The 16887-nt window shown below is 41.2% G+C and overlaps 1 protein-coding gene across 1 annotated transcript in view; it reads left to right on the top strand.

Moving 5' to 3' along the window:
• Window positions 1-16887, top strand: part of RAPGEF5 (Rap guanine nucleotide exchange factor 5) — a 416429-nt gene that overhangs the window by 375402 nt on the left and 24140 nt on the right. The window contains exons 19-21 of the mRNA XM_030201755.1: window positions 821-943; window positions 9672-9850; window positions 13493-13583. Coding sequence (XP_030057615.1) covers window positions 821-943; window positions 9672-9850; window positions 13493-13583 — 393 coding nt within the window. The remainder of the gene's footprint in view (window positions 1-820; window positions 944-9671; window positions 9851-13492; window positions 13584-16887) is intronic.

Below are 16887 nucleotides of genomic sequence, written 5' to 3'. Positions count from 1 at the left end.
TTTTCGAGGCGGTGCCGATGGAAGAGAAGGGAGGCCACCTACCTCCTCCAATGAAGGTAGAGGGTGGGGAAGGGCCAGTAGACCACCAGGTGGTGGGGGGGATTGACCTGCGGCCCACTGGGCCACCAGGGACATCTGAGGGGATGCTGGGGGGGGGGGGGTTGGGGAGGATGGAGACCCACCGAATCTCCAGCCCCCGACCACCCCCCCCCCCCCATTTCTCTTGGCTCGAGTTGGGGGTAGTTGGGGTCTGGTGGTCCCATGGACCTCCAGCCTCTGAGTTTGACAGGTCTGTGCTGTCAAGTGCGGGAGGACACGCTCAGGCACAATCCTTGCACACTTCTACCTTATGATCAGAGACAATAGCGTGCTTAAATTTGCATGCTATTATTTCTGATCATAGGGGCAGTAAAGCCCCACACTGTTCCAGTGCTATTTTTAGAGCACTGTTTGGAATAGCGCGGGGCTTTCGATCATCTGCCCATAAGTGGGTATCTGAGGCAAAGGTAAATCAAGTGCCTTAGGCTGGGATCTGTGCATCTGAAATACCAAATTGACTTCCAGGAATGTTACCTTGCTCACACTGCGTGCCCACTCAATATTTTGTAATCAGATTTAATGAACCTCATGTTTGATTTAATAAGAAACAATTGAATACCTTCTCCGGTTTTCAGAATCATTTCCTAGATGGACTGAGATGGAGATGAACAAGTCTGAGTTGAAAATTAACTGTATATAGTTAATTAGTATTACAATTAATTAATTATTAATAAAATAGTTTTTTAAATAGAAAATACTGAATTCTTGTCCATTGGCTTAGAACCCATTAGCTGAAAATGAGGACTCCCAGCACAGATCTGTGAGGGTTTTGGGAATGAACACCTGGGATCTTGCTTTGGAATTAACAAACTTTGATTGGAGTCTGTTCAACTCAGTCCATGAGGTAAGAAGCCATTAGCCTGTGCTTTCTGACATGGGTGTGTGTGTGGGGGTGGGGGTGGGGGGGGGGGGGAATGTGTGAAGTAAGGATGTATATTTGTTTTTGGACAAATGGTAAAATGAGAAAAATGATGGCATTTTTGGTTAAATACCTTTAAATGAATAAATTGAACCAAAATGAACTAAAATATATTTATTTTCTGCATCATTATAGTTAATGGAGTCAGCTTTTGGTTGGCCAGTACAAAGCTCAGTGGGGAGGAGGGTGGATCAAACCCAGTACCTATGGGAGTAGAGGCTAAAGACGTGCAACTAAAGCAATGAAAGCTGCACAATCAAGGTAGAAGCAAGGGCATATTTCTTCTCTGGGCAGTAGAAGGAGAAACTTCCCCCCCTGTCCTTTGGATCAACATGTGGCCTCTCATGTTGGCCTAGTTGGTTACTATGGGGGCAAGTCTCTCCTGCTTCATCCTAGAGGATAACTATTCACAAGCTTCCATCTTAATTGTATGGCTTCTGTGACTTCAGCTGGAAGTCTCCAGCTTCTGCTTCTGAGGATCACAGATATGATCTGAAGATTTTGGGAGACTGAAAACCAGTCAAAGTGGAGCCACCTTTAGATGGGACATGATCAAAGCAGGAGTCACTTGACTTACCATGTTGAAACCTTTTGGCAAGCAGCCAAACAAACCTATCCCAGCCTTCCAAAACCCATGGCTGAAGATATCATTATAAATATGAGATCAGCACTATTTTCTTGCTATTTCTGTCTTGGATATCAGAGGGAGAGATGCGTATGTTAGGAATGTATAGACTTGGGAAGGAAAAGTTGCCAGATAATATGGTAAAAGCAGTTAGCTTAGCAGAGTTTTAAAAAGGTCTGGATAATTTCCTAAAAGAAGAGTCCATAAGCCATTATTAAAATGGATTTGGGAAAATCCGCTGCTTATTTCTAGGATAAGCAGCATAAAATCTGTTTTACTGTTTTGGGATCTGGCCAGGTACTTGTGACCTGGATTGACAAACTGTTGAAAACAGGATACTGGGCTTGATGGACCTTTGGTCTGTCTCATTATGGCAATGCTTATGTTCTTAGGGGTGAAAATTATGAGGTTTAGCAGCAAAGAGAAAGCAAAAAGCACACAAAGGGCTCCTCAGGTAAATAGGCACCGATTGAGCTTGTGTAACAGAGAAAAGGCAGCCTCAAGTCTGGTGCATTCTGTAGGTCCATAAAGACTGTAGAGTGACAGACTGCTCCAGTATCCACTGACTCTAGACTAATCCCATGTATGGTGTGGTGTGTGCATTGAGTTGTATGTTAATAGTAAAATCCCTATACACTACACAGTATAAAGAAATTGTTTCTCACTTACTGAATTCTGTAGATGTTTGGAGAAGCAGAGGAGGAAACGTAGTTGATACTTCAGTGAAACCTGAGGAGAGCAGCAGCACTACTGATAGTAATCACAGACTTGGAGCTCGTAATCCTGAAATTCACCATAAAGAGAGGTTTTTTTTTAAAGGCAGAGCACAAGTAACATTAGATGCAGGTTTTACAGAAAATTTGAAACAGTAGCTATCTGCTCTCATCTCCGCACAAGAGCGAAAGCAGAAAGTAGAGGTAGGACAGGGTGGGGGTGCAGGAGACCATCAGGTAAAGTCAGCAGAATACAATAGTAGCCACTCTCTGCTCCCTCTTGAGAAGTATACAGAACGGTTTTGGGAAAGTACTGAATCAGGTGAATCATGTAAGAGATTTCCAGAATAGGCCCCAAGACCTTTCCTTTGATCAGTTTTTCAGCTTAATATAAAGTAGACTTTGTCTGACAAATTCTTCTGGGCAAACCTGCTTATAGAGACACTCAAAGATACTTCATCGAGCTCTCTCAGATTGAGCTCATTACCCCACAAATTGACTCCAGCCTAACCCTGTTAGTGCTGTTTTGCCTGTGGATTACAGAGTCTTCATACCAATGCTGGTACTGTTTTGCTGCTTTCGCAGCACCTTGGAGTCATGATGACACCCTGTGTGCTGCTTTGCCCTGCTCATGGTTGTTTGGAGTCTTCATGCCACTGTTAGTGCCCTTTGCCCTGCTTTTGATGCTCTGGATTCTTCATTCCAGTCGATGTCTTGTAGTGCAGTGCCGCTCTGGTAGATGCCTGCCATCAATTTTTAAGCAAGTTCCATTGAAAACAGATGGGAAAACCCCACTGTCAGAGAGCAAAATTGCTTGTGTTGTTGACTTTAATGGAAACAAATGAAACAAATATGTGAAAGTAATAATTGATCTGGAAACAAAACAAACGAACATTATTTTCAAGTGCATCCCTAGTGTTAAAGTATGTATGTTTGCTTTGATCTGTAAAAAAGAAAAAAAAAAGTCAGCAAACACATTTTAGGTAATGTATTTCTATGAAACTACCCTAATACATTTGGGACTAGATTTCAAATGTTATAGGTTCTGCGTATACAGCCACAGTTTAGAAGCAACCTCTTAATGTGTTAGTAGCTTAAAATAGATGTTTGGGATCTTATCCTTCTCATTCCTCTGACTCTGCACCATTTTATATCACTCATGACTCATTCATTAAGGACAGAATTAGTGCTGCATGAAATCTGCTGCTCACTGAGGCATTTTTACTGTATTATGTGTACACTCAGGGAGCAATTTTAATAGAATAACTTTGAAAATTGCCCTCCTCATAAGAGTACATATACTGTTCATAGCAAGTGTATCTTTTCTCATAGGGAAATAAGGAGGAGGAACAGGTTGTGGGCAGTGGAAGTACACCTGGAGATTTTATTTTGAAATATCTACTTGTGGTGTATGTACTCTGCACTGGTCATATTTTCCAAGGGATTGCCCCTTTGAGAATAAACATGGGGTCTAGCTCCAGGGGTAGCAGTACCGTCCTCCGTATGTACAGTACATGTATACTGAAACAGTAGAAAAGCTATTTTTGATAACTGCTAACATTAAACCATTACATGTTGCATTAGGGTGTGTACCTGTACTCTGATGTTAATTTATTCAAGTGTAAGCTTCAGACGTTAATCGCTGCATTCTGTGTAGGTCTCCCAAAGTTGGGTGCAGATTGCAGGTCCATGTGTAAACTAATTAGCTAATAACAATCAGTTATTGGTGTTAAGTACTTAGCACTAATTAGGAGTTATCCGCCAGATTCTATATAGCGCACCTAGAGATCCAGTGCGCGTAAATCTACACACAGGAATTTATGCCACATTTTTGTTGGTGTACATGGAGGCACATAGTTTTAGGTGCTGGGATATCAAGTAAGTGTATTCTGTATACCGCACCTAAATCTAGGTTCTGCTTATAGAATACACAGCCGGAAATATTTATTGTGCAGATTTTTTAGGCGCTTTATATAGGATCTGGCCCAATATATGGATCTGCCCTACACCCTATGCTTTAACATGCATGCCTTAATTTCATATTGCGTAAATCCAGAGTGGGCATGGGCAGGTCAGGAGCATTCCCAGAAATTAGGTACATTACAGAATAACTTCATTTGCGTACTTAACTGCCATCATTTGGGAGTGTCTTCTACAACTACAATTGTCCCAAGCAACTATGTTCTTAAACACAATGCAGTAACCACCATGTGCACTTTTACCAATTCCTTTTACACTATATATATAGTTCTCAACAGGATCCTCAGAGTTCACAGCATCAACGTTGCTTAAACTGAAATGTGTCAGAGCAACGATGTGCAAATCTTCATCGATCCAATTAGTTTATTACTATTACTTTTGTTGAAAAATCATCCAGTAACTTTCCATACTTTCAAATGTTGATGAAACATATAATAGTGCCACTTTGAGAGGTTCAAGAACAATGGTTGCATAGTAGCTCACATGAAAAAATGGCCGCATATGTGAACTACTATGCAACCATTGTTCTTGAACCTCTTCCCTGATGAAGTATTGAAACCTGGCCGTGTTGGAGGAGGTTCTTACAGACTTCAAATCAGCTGCAAGTTGAGTGACACTATATTATATGTTTCATCAACATTTGAAAGTGTGGAAAGTTATTGGATGATTTTTAAACAAAAGTAATAAAAAGACAGAAGAATGACTGTAAACTAATTGGATCGATGAAGATTTGCACTTTGTTGCTCTGGCACATTTCAGTTTAAGCAACATTGATGCTGTGAACTCTGAGGATCCTGTTAAGAATTATATACAGTGCAATCCGCTTAAGTGCAAAGGTCTGGGACCAAAGAAATGCATGCAGTTAACCGGAGCGTGCACTTAACTGTTGTGACCCAAAGAAGCTTGACATCTGATAAACGTATGTACAGTACTGTTTATTATTATACATACAGTATACAGTCTCCGTTAACTGATGTTAGGCTTACTTGAATTAATCAGTTATAGTCCTCTGTACACTATTGGGTCAGTGAGTTCCATAGACTACATCTGCCAGATGGTAAAAACTGTCATAGCAGTGACATCCAGTGGCCTCCAGATAGGCAGCACGGTGTTGAGACTCTCCAGTGCTCTTGCAAAAGTGACAGGAGGAAGTTGTTGAATTTCATCAGCATGTGCCTCGCTGCTCATTTCTTCATCTGTTTCATCATCAGCCGTTGTTGCCTGCATGTAGGCACATATCTCGACATCAGTGCTGTCATCATCTGTTTGTAGATGGTAATCAACAGCTACGTAGCAATGAAACTCCTCTTCAGTAACACCGGCTGGGATGTCAATAACCTGTTCATCTGACGCGTTTGCAACAGCTGCATCTGTTTCGTCCCTCTCCACATCCTTAACAAAGCTTGCCCGCTTGTAGCAGTTCACAATGGTTGCCTGTGTAACATGATTCCGGGCTTCTTTCTGCATATGTAGGGAATCCAACAGTGATAGATTACGAGCCAGTTCAACAGCACGTTTATCCTTGGCAGTCTGGCCATCCATAACGCTCATCAGATGACGTAGCACAAGAGCCCGATAATGTTGTTTGAAATTGGCTATTATGCCCTGATCTATAGGTTGGATCAGAGAGGTAGTGTTTGGTGGCAGGAAGACCACCTTGACGTTAGACAGCCTGACATCATCCTTGTGTGCAGCACAATTATCACAAAGCAACAAAATGTGATGCTTTTGTACCCACATTCTAGAGTCTAACTTCTTTAGCCACTGCTTCCAAATTTCCCCAGTCATCCATGAATTTGCGTTAGCCTCGTGTAACACAGGAAGTCGCTTAACTTTCTTGAAGCAACAGGGCTGTTTGCTCTTTCCAATGACGAGGTGTTCCAACTTCTCGCTCCCATCCATATTGCAGCAAAGGAGGATCGTCAGTCAGTCTTTTGACGTTTTACCTCCAGTAGTTTCGGCATGTTTGAATGCAAGTGTTCCATCAGGAATCGCTCACCAGTAGAGACCGTTTTCATCAGCATTGAAAATGTCACGAGGTGCAAACTCTTTCAAGATGGTAGGAAGAACTGAAACAACCCAATTTTCAGCACCAAAGTCATCAGCGTCTTGTTTCTCACCATGCTGTTTCTTGAATTTTATGTTGTTCCTCTCCATCCATCTTTCCAACCATCCAACAGTGGCTTTGAATTCTGTTAGTCCAAGACTTTCAGCTAGATGGTTAGCTTTCTCTATAAGCAGTGGACCACTGACAGGAAACTGTGTGCTCCTGACTCGAGAAAACCACCGAAGAAGAGCATCTTCTACCGCCTCAGCTTTTCCCGCCTGTTTTTGTTTCCGTTGTGGGTTTGTATTGTTTTGCCAGTCTTCCAGAAGCTGGTCTTTCTGCTTCAAGACACATGAAATTTGACTGGGATTGACACCGTATTCTTTAGCAATAGATGCTTGACTTTGTTTTCTAATTTTTTAAGAACTTCTATTCATTCAGCCAGTGTTAAAGTCTTACAGTTCTGCCGCGACGACCCCAGTGTACACTCTAACAACATTCTTTCACTTATTCTGCCTGTGGCAGTTAAAGGGGTGGTAAATTTGAAATCTCATTGGTTGTCAGGCTCCAATCGGCTTCAATATTCCGTGTGCGCGCTTATGCGGAGTCTTTCCTGCAGAGGAGCAGTCTTAAACCATGCATATAAGCAAATCTTGCACTTATCAGTGGTGCGCTAAACCGAAGTTTGTCCCCATAGAAATTGATGGTGCCAAAAACGGGACCGAAGTACGGCATGCAGTTAAACAGAGCATGCGCTTACCTGACGTACACTTAAATGGAGTGCACTGTATATATCTGTTGAATTGATATTCTCATATTGTGTAAAATGAATTGGTAAAAGTGCACATGGTGGTTATTGCATTGTGTTTAAGAACATAGTTGCCTGGGACAATTATAATTATAGAAGACTTGAAGGATGTCTCTGCACATTAAATAACTTGGTTCTACTTAATAGATCAGTTGGGAATGAGCATTTACACCAGCCTTTGGCAGATATAAATGCTTGTGCCCAAAATTAGGTGCAAACCCGTGGATTCTATATAGAGCACACTGGGTAGTTCATGTAAATTTGTGCATGTGGCTAATTTATGCACGCTACTAAATTAAGTAACAAGCCAATTAGTCTTGATAATTGGCCGATAACCATTTAACAATACTAATTGGGCATAACTGAAATTTACACATACTTCTTTTTAGGCGTACTCTAAAAATTGGTGTGCGTAAATTCCCATGTGTTCATCCAAAAAGGGGGCATGGTCATGGGAATAGTGTGGGTGCATCGGGGCCATAAATCACACCTACACGCATGGTTGTAGAATTCGGGGACGTGAGCCTAGATTTAGGTGCAGGCATTTACACCAATTTTTCAGTGGCTTAGATGGCTGCGCCTAAATTTAGGCGCGTCTACCCGGTCAATGTGCTATTCTGTAAACCGCATCTGAATGTAGGCATGGCTTGTAAAATACCGCTAGATATGTAAATCGGACATGCCTCGATTTTAGTCGCCATATACAGTGGTGGAAATAAGTATTTGATCCCTTGCTGATTTTGTAAGTTTGCCCACTGACAAAGACATGAGCAGCCCATAATTGAAGGGTAGGTTATTGGTAACAGTGAGAGATAGCACATCACAAATTAAATCCGGAAAATCACATTGTGGAAAGTATATGAATTTATTTGCATTCTGCAGAGGGAAATAAGTATTTGATCCCCCACCAACCAGTAAGAGATCTGGCCCCTACAGACCAGGTAGATGCTCCAAATCAACTCGTTACCTGCATGACAGACAGCTGTCGGCAATGGTCACCTGTATGAAAGACACCTGTCTACAGACTCAGTGAATCAGTCAGACTCTAACCTCTACAAAATGGCCAAGAGCAAGGAGCTGTCTAAGGATGTCAGGGACAAGATCATACACCTGCACAAGGCTGGAATGGGCTACAAAACCATCAGTAAGACGCTGGGCGAGAAGGAGACAACTGTTGGTGCCATAGTAAGAAAATGGAAGAAGTACAAAATGACTGTCAATCGACAAAGATCTGGGGCTCCACGCAAAATCTCACCTCGTGGGGTATCCTTGATCATGAGGAAGGTTAGAAATCAGCCTACAACTACAAGGGGGGAACTTGTCAATGATCTCAAGGCAGCTGGGACCACTGTCACCACGAAAACCATTGGTAACACATTACGACATAACGGATTGCAATCCTGCAGTGCCCGCAAGGTCCCCCTGCTCCGGAAGGCACATGTGACGGCCCGTCTGAAGTTTGCCAGTGAACACCTGGATGATGCCGAGAGTGATTGGGAGAAGGTGCTGTGGTCAGATGAGACAAAAATTGAGCTCTTTGGCATGAACTCAACTCGCCGTGTTTGGAGGAAGAGAAATGCTGCCTATGACCCAAAGAACACCGTCCCCACTGTCAAGCATGGAGGTGGAAATGTTATGTTTTGGGGGTGTTTCTCTGCTAAGGGCACAGGACTACTTCACCGCATCAATGGGAGAATGGATGGGGCCATGTACCATACAATTCTGAGTGACAACCTCCTTCCCTCCGCCAGGGCCTTAAAAATGGGTCGTGGCTGGGGCTTCCAGCACGACAATGACCCAAAACATACAGCCAAGGCAACAAAGGAGTGGCTCAGGAAGAAGCACATTAGGGTCATGGAGTGGCCTAGCCAGTCACCAGACCTTAATCCCATTGAAAACTTATGGAGGGAGCTGAAGCTGCGAGTTGCCAAGCGACAGCCCAGAACTCTTAATGATTTAGAGATGATCTGCAAAGAGGAGTGGACCAAAATTCCTCCTGACATGTGTGCAAACCTCATCATCAACTACAGAAGACGTCTGACCGCTGTGCTTGCCAACAAGGGTTTTGCCACCAAGTATTAGGTCTTGTTTGCCAGAGGGATTAAATACTTATTTCCCTCTGCAGAATGCAAATAAATTCATATACTTTCCACAATGTGATTTTCCGGATTTAATTTGTGATGTGCTATCTCTCACTGTTACCAATAACCTACCCTTCAATTATGGGCTGCTCATGTCTTTGTCAGTGGGCAAACTTACAAAATCAGCAAGGGATCAAATACTTATTTCCACCACTGTATAGAATCCGGCCCAAAATGCGTACTAAACTAGTATTCTGTAAAGGTCATTCTGCGCAGAGCAACCTCTGCAGAATACTAGCTTAGCATGCATCGTGTATTCTACAGTGCATTTCTGTAGAAATAGGAAAAGCGAAAATGATTGGATGCCACTAATACTACTACAATGAAACTGTTTTGCAGCAAGAGCTGATCTACTTCACCTTCAGCAGACAGGGCAGTGGTCAGAACACCGCCAATCTTAGCCTTCTCCTTCAGAGATGCAATGAAGTTCAGCTGTGGGTTGCCACCGAGATCCTCCTGTGCAACCAGCTTGGAAAACGGGTGCAGCTGGTGAAGAAGTTCATCAAAATTGCAGCACAGTAAGTTGCCAGCAACAGTGTGTAAAAATGATTGAACAACCCCCTTCCATTTCCTGCTGTCAGCAGAATCTACCTTTCACATGCGGAGTACCAGGCGATACTCATTAGATGGATGTGCTCTATGTGGCTCATATTTTATGAAACATGGTACCAACTGTGTTGCTACAGATGCCTTTGACTTTCATTTCGAGAGAGAAGATAGATTTCCTCCCAGCCAATTCCTTTGGGCCAGTAGAGGCAGTAGTATTATGCATAAAAGCCCACTGAAGTCTTAAGTGATTTAGGTTGTTACAAGCTTGTGGCATTAAATTCCCACACTGTTCAATAAAGATACCTAGCAATCTCCTGTGAGGCTCCTGAGGGAATTGTTGCTCTCATGGCTAGGCCAGATAAGAAGTGTGTGTGTGTGTGTGGGGGGGGGGGGGGGGGGGGGGGGGGTAGGATTACAAATGGAGAAACCACTCTGGTAGCTGAGAATGAAGACTTGTGCTGTTGTAGCCTCAGTAGATGATGGTTCTGACTGAGTTGGATGCCCAAAGGGAGCAGGAGGAGACTGCCAGGCTAGAAAGCAAAAATTCAAATTCTGTATGAGACTGGGTTTCATTCTTGAAAAAATGTTATACTGCTATAGCATAATACAGTTTTAGCAGAGTTTATTTGCTGTGAATGACACAATACATTAGGGTAGCACCAGAGTGAGACACCCCCCATCCCCCTAGTTATCTCACAAGATTTGTTTCATTCAGTGTACATTCTTTCCTAATACCTCCATCACCTATCCTGTTCCCATCATGGAAATCAACCATGAACAGCAATATTGAACCCCCACTCTGGGGAGGGAGGGGGGCGTTGGGGATCACTACATTCTTCCCTGGACAGCCGCAATAGTTCTTTGTTTGAGTAACAAACCCTTAAATGGGGCCTAACATCTGGCTTTATTTATTTATTTAATAAAATCCCATCAAAATTATGTGCAAGGCCTTTTTTTTATTTGATTGATGAATCTAGAGGAGCCCTTCCCACTTTTTAATATCCCCGTGAAGCTGGCGGTCCTAATATTGGGTGCCTGACCATAGATATATCAATGAGATGTACATTGGCCTCCTGTTTTTCCCCTGGTGATATTTTGAGGGAGGGTAGTACTGTAAAAGGTATATGTAAAATAATCTGAGTACCTTTATTTCTGGAAATTCTTATGGACAGCTGTGTTTCATCATTGGAAAACTGGCAAATGAAACCTATCGGTGATCTTCGGTTAGACTTCACTGAGGGGCCTATGCTAAGGTTTTGCACCTAACATGCATTAACAGAGGATAATTCAATAACAGGATAAGCAAGTGCATATTTCACTTGCCTACTTTTCTTTATAGAATAGGAATACTTATGCAATTGGTGGAAAACATGCTTAACTTATACGAGCCTAGCATCTACAGTGTGAGACAAAAAAAAATAGCCCCCTAGATTTTTTTTGCTGTTTTCTCAGCAACCGCTTGAAATTTGAACGTGAAATTGTACTACTTTATTTGTTGTTAGTATCTATGTTTGTGTGTTGAGTAGAATGAGGTTATCCTTAAACACAGCAAAGTTACAGACGTTTTAGCATGGCCACCAGTAATTTTCATATGTTCAAAAATTTGCACTGTAAAACTACCATTATTTGAAAAAAAAATAAACGGGGTACCAGCTTACTCTTAATGATGTCACAGTGACTTTGACTTTTGTAATGAATAATTTGAATTTTAATAATTTGTAGTTGATAGTATGATAATTTACAGATAATTTCTTTTAAAAGCATTTTGGATCAGAACGACAATCATGGGCAAGGTGTCGGCAGATGATCTAGGACAGCCTGCCATAGGGACCAATCAACAAGGCTCTTAAGAACTTCCCAAACTCACTGAAGGCCTGTGTTAAAGCTGGGGGTGGACACTGAGCATTCACAGTGACTGTAGAATTGTATCGTTTGAATGACATTATTTTACTTTTTTGAGCTTGAGCATTTTTAATGCACACAAATCGCTAGGTAGTAATGCTAAACTTGTGAGTAACATTAACATAGCTTAAGATAATTAAATGTTGTTTAATAGTAATATGTAAGCGTGATGATTAAATAAGTATGTAAAATTTCTCATTGAAGTTTAAAGTGGTTGTGGAGAAAACAGCAAAACACTATAGGGTTTCATTTTTATTTTTGTCCCACCCTTTATAGTGTTCTATAATTTATAAACACATTTGTGCTCCCCACCTATTCTCCATCCAAACTCCGCCAAAGTTTGCATGCCCACCGGCAAAGTATGCGGCATCAAAATAAGACAGTTTTCTGCTAGTCTGTATTTTATGAGGTTGTTTACATGTATAAGTGGCCAGAATACTGCCATTTATGCACATTCCTGCCACCTAAAATGTTACATTTCAATCAACGATGGTATGCTGCAGATACCAAAATTAGATCAGCGCAGCTCAAAAAAAAATAAAAAATAGGGCAAACCCCCAGAATATACAATGCAGTAGGAGATAATATTGACATAAGTCGTGATAAACTTCTGAAATAACCACATTTTAAGCAATTTTATGAACATGTAATTTGACTGATGACTTAAATAAATAGGACTCGCAATCTTTAAATCAGCAAGCCTTACCCACCCACCTCCTCATTGGTCTAGTGAGCAAAACTGCTTTAAATATCAAAATTTAATGCTTTACTTAAGTTTTTACATTTTATATTTCTATACTTGAACACATTTACTTTAAAAACATTATCACATTAGTACTGTGAAATGCAGTGGCCTACACAACTCCTGTCATTCCACTTACTGGCTGTGCTAGCCAGAGATTCCTACTCCTCTAAGGCACGATGGTTGAGTTAACCAAAGACAGGGAACTGCCTTTGAGCTGGGTATTTACACCATTCAGTTTTCTCTGCATATGAATTCTTCTCCTTTCCACACTGGTACATAAGTACATAAGGTAAGAAGAGCCCTCCCAAGTTCTGGAAACATTGGATAGCATAGAAAGGTCACAATAAAATAATTTAATAGAGCCATAAATGGTCTCTACCCACACTACTGGTAGAACACTAGAAGTCTCTCCGTTTGTCTCTTGGAGGCGTTACAGGAAAGCTTGGAAGTGCAACAGGGATCTTACTAGTTTTCAGTACAGGTTTACTATTGTAAGTAGGTTTTCCAGTAAATTATTTTTTGTCTTTTTCAGGAAGTTCTTTGGTTTTAAAGGATGTAAACTATTTTTGTGCTGTATTTTATTGTTTAGTTTTGTGGATATGTTGTGATTTCATAGCAAAGAGTGAGTTTCCTTCTGCCATCATCTGAGTGGCCATTGCCGGAAACCAGCCCATTTTACAGTCTTTGAGGACCAGAGCTTGGCACCTTTGGTCTTGACCATAGCACATGAACCCAAATTTTAGTGGAAAATAGTCATATTGTTGGTGTTCTTGGCATGTTAAGTTATCAAGGAACTGCTTTCCTGGTTTTCCTCATGTATGAGAAAACCTCTTTAGTTTTAATAACACCACAGCAAGAATAAAACATACAAGAAGCCGTTAACAATGAGACAAGCAGCTGTTCAGAATACATTTATGTAATAGAATAGGCTGAGGCAATAAACTTTCTCATTTTGCTTCCACAGCTGCAAAGCTCAAAGGAACCTGAACTCTTTTTTTGCCATCATTATGGGGCTGAACACTGCATCGGTCAGCCGGCTGTCTCAAACATGGGAGGTATGCTGACAAAGCTAATGCTTTTCCTTGTTTTATCCAAGCTTACTTAACAGTGTCTCCTGGATACAGAAGTTTAAGGTGGGTCATTAAGGCCATAAAAAGGGGGCAGGTAGAGCCATTGTCAAATGAGGATTGAGGTTTTGGACTGGTTGATTTCATATTGGTAAGCAAGTTAAAAAAGTTATTTCAAACAAATCATGTCTCCTATTTATAGGAGATTCAGATGAAGTAGTAGGGTGGATAAGGGGATATGTTGAAAGCTTCCATGGTTCATGGTTTGTTTTGTCCCCTACTGAGAGAATAATATGGGTTCCCCATCTTTCACTGGATTAGGTTCAAGACTTTAATTCTGATGCACTGTGGGGCTCATTTTCAAAAGAGAAAAACTTATAAAAAGTGTCATAAAGCAGCATTTGGATGTTTTTCTTGCCAAAACGTCCAAATTGGTATTTTCAAAACCCATTTTCCAGATGTTTTTCTATGCAGTTTGTGTGCAATGCGTCCGGTCTCTATGGGGCATATTAAGTGCGGGATTTGGACGTTCCTAAGACCTGGCTGTTTTTCAGCCATAATGGAACAAAACGAAAACTCTCAAGACTAAGACATTTCAAGCTAGACCTGTTTCTCAATATCACAATATCACAGTGAAGGTAGTAGAAAATCTCTTCCGTTCAAACAACTAATCAAATACAGGATTTCTATCACTGTCTGTGTGGTTTACTATCTGATCGGAGGAAAAGCCTCAAGCAGATGATGGGACATTCCTTTGTCAATATAAATTAACTATTAGGGAGGCCCACGTTCTCATCATAGGCAGGAGGTTATTTAGCCTATGATGAGTACGTGGGCCTCCCTAATAGTTAATTTATATTGACAAAGGAGTGTCCCATCATCTGCTTGAGGCTTTTCCTCCGATCAGATAGTAAACCACACAGACAGTGATAGAAATCCTGTATTTGATTAGTTCAATAAGGACTAAGCCACAAAAAAGTGCCCTAAATGACCAGATGGCCACTGAAGGAATAAAGGAATAACCCTTCTTTACTCCCCCAGTGGTCACTGACCCCCTCCCACCCCACAAAGATTTGAAGAAAACAGTACGTACCAGTTTCTATGACAGCCTCAGATATTATGGCCAGTCCTATTAGACCAGCAAGAAGGTCCCTGGAATAGCCTAGTGGTCGGTAGAGAAGGGGACCCAGGCCCATATCCCACTCTACCTGTTACATTTGTGGTGGAAAGTGTGAGCCCTCCAAAACCCATCAAAAACTTACTGTACCCACATCTAGGTGACACCTACAGCCATAAGGGCTATTGTAGTGGTGAACAGTAGGGTGTTTTGGAGGGCTCACTCTACAAGTGCTTCCATACTGTCCACATACATAAATGGGGTGAAACCATACAATGAAATCAACTGACATAGAGGTTGAAAGACAATGTTGAAAAGCATAAGCAAAAGAGAACAGCCTTGTGGGTCCCTACATTTTAAATATTGCAGTAACAGTGAGATGTGTACTTGGGAGTCTTTATGTGAAGTGCACTGCAGTGCCCCGTAGGGTGCCCCATTGCTCTCCTGGGATGTCTGTCTGGCCAGTCTATTAAGAATACTGGTTCCTCCTACATCCCAGTGGCTTGATTTGTGTGTTATTCACTTGGATGTTTTGTTTTCAAAAATGGACCAAAAAGATAACTGCACAGAGCACAAAAACATCTAGCAAGTGGCCATTTTTGAAAAAAAAAAAAAGACATTTTGCTGTTTCGAAAATCACTGTTTTGCTATTCAGATTGTGGACATTTTGAGCAAAATGTCCAAAATTGGACTTAGATGTCATATCAAAAATTCCCCTCTGTGTATTCTATTGCACAGTTCCTAATTTCCATTCTAGTGCATTCATTCCTTAGTATCTCTTACGTACATGTAGACCTTCCCAAAGTAAACTTCTGGTAATACTCTCTTGAGAAAAGTTGGAGATTTACTGCCATACAGCTTTCCAAATAGTACCCCTCCCCCTCCCCCCCCAACACACCCCTGGAAGAAGTTACCAGCGGACTTGTGGCTCAGTCTTTGTTGACCCATTTTAAAGCTGCTGTGATGTGGTTTTTCAGATTTACTTTTTATCCTCTTTTGTGTAACTCATAATCAATTACCTTAAATTCCACCTGTGCAGAGACTATTGTGAGTAAGAACTGTGGAGTTCACCTGATATTTGGAAGCTAGAAACAAAAAAATAGCACTCCTTTTCTGCAGTTCTAGCTGTTTTGTAGTTTTATGTGTGTCATCTTCTTGGATATACAAATTTTATTTGCAGTATATCAAATGAAAAAAAAAACCATAAACCATATTGTAACCCCATTTTGAAAAAGGGGGTCTTGGATCGTGCAGATGGTGCAAATTATCAGCCTTTAACAAAATTTTTATTCTTTTCCAAGACTATTGAAAAAGAAGTCAGCGCGGAGAATATTGTTGGCCACCGGAGGCTCGTGACTTGGTGTGGCATCACTATTGCCAACTGTCACAGATTTGGTTTATAAACATTTGGACAGGAATTAATCAGTTTTGATAGCTGTGCTAGATCTGTAAGTCCCAATAAAGCACATCTTGCAAAGTTTTAGAGTAGACCAAGTCCTTCCTTAGGGGTAGAAAATATAGAAAGAAATTGGAATCACAACTGTCCTCTCTGCAGTATTTAAAATGTGAGGACCCACAAGGCTCTTCTCTATTGCTGCTGCTTTTCAACATTGTCTTTCAGCCTCGAGGTCAGTTGATTTGATTGTATGGTTTCACCCCATTTATGTATATGGACAATATAGAAGCAATTCTACAACTGGGTGCCCTCTTTTAGGTGTCCCATTGCTGCGCGTCAAGTACCTGTTCTGTAATGGCATCTGGGCACCTGGATTCCACTTTAGAAAACTCACATTGGTTCACCTAAATATAAGTATGCCCAGTTATGCCAGGTCAAGTCTTGAGAATGCCCAAATCCTGCCTCAATATGCCCCCTTGTGTTTTGGATGCACTTCAGATGAACTGCCTAGAAAAATGTCTTTAAAATGCACTTCGAAAAAAAACAGTTTGGCAAAAAAAAAAAAAAAAGTCCAAATGCTGCCTTGTGCCGCTTTTTGGATGTTTTTCTATTTCGAAAATGAGCCCCCTAATCTTACCCTTAAGAGTCCACATCAGGACAGTGTAAAGAAACTAATCTGTTCAAAATGCCGATTGTATTAGCTAAGTGTGTTGTTTGTCTGCCAGTATTGTTGCTTTAATACATGCTTAACTTGTTTTTTTAATCTTCTCTCTTTTTTG

This window comes from Microcaecilia unicolor, chromosome 1, assembly GCF_901765095.1.
Source record: "Microcaecilia unicolor chromosome 1, aMicUni1.1, whole genome shotgun sequence".
Lineage (NCBI taxonomy): Eukaryota > Metazoa > Chordata > Amphibia > Gymnophiona > Siphonopidae > Microcaecilia > Microcaecilia unicolor.
Note: the sequence above shows the minus strand (reverse complement) of the source record. Positions and strands in the feature narration are given on the sequence as shown.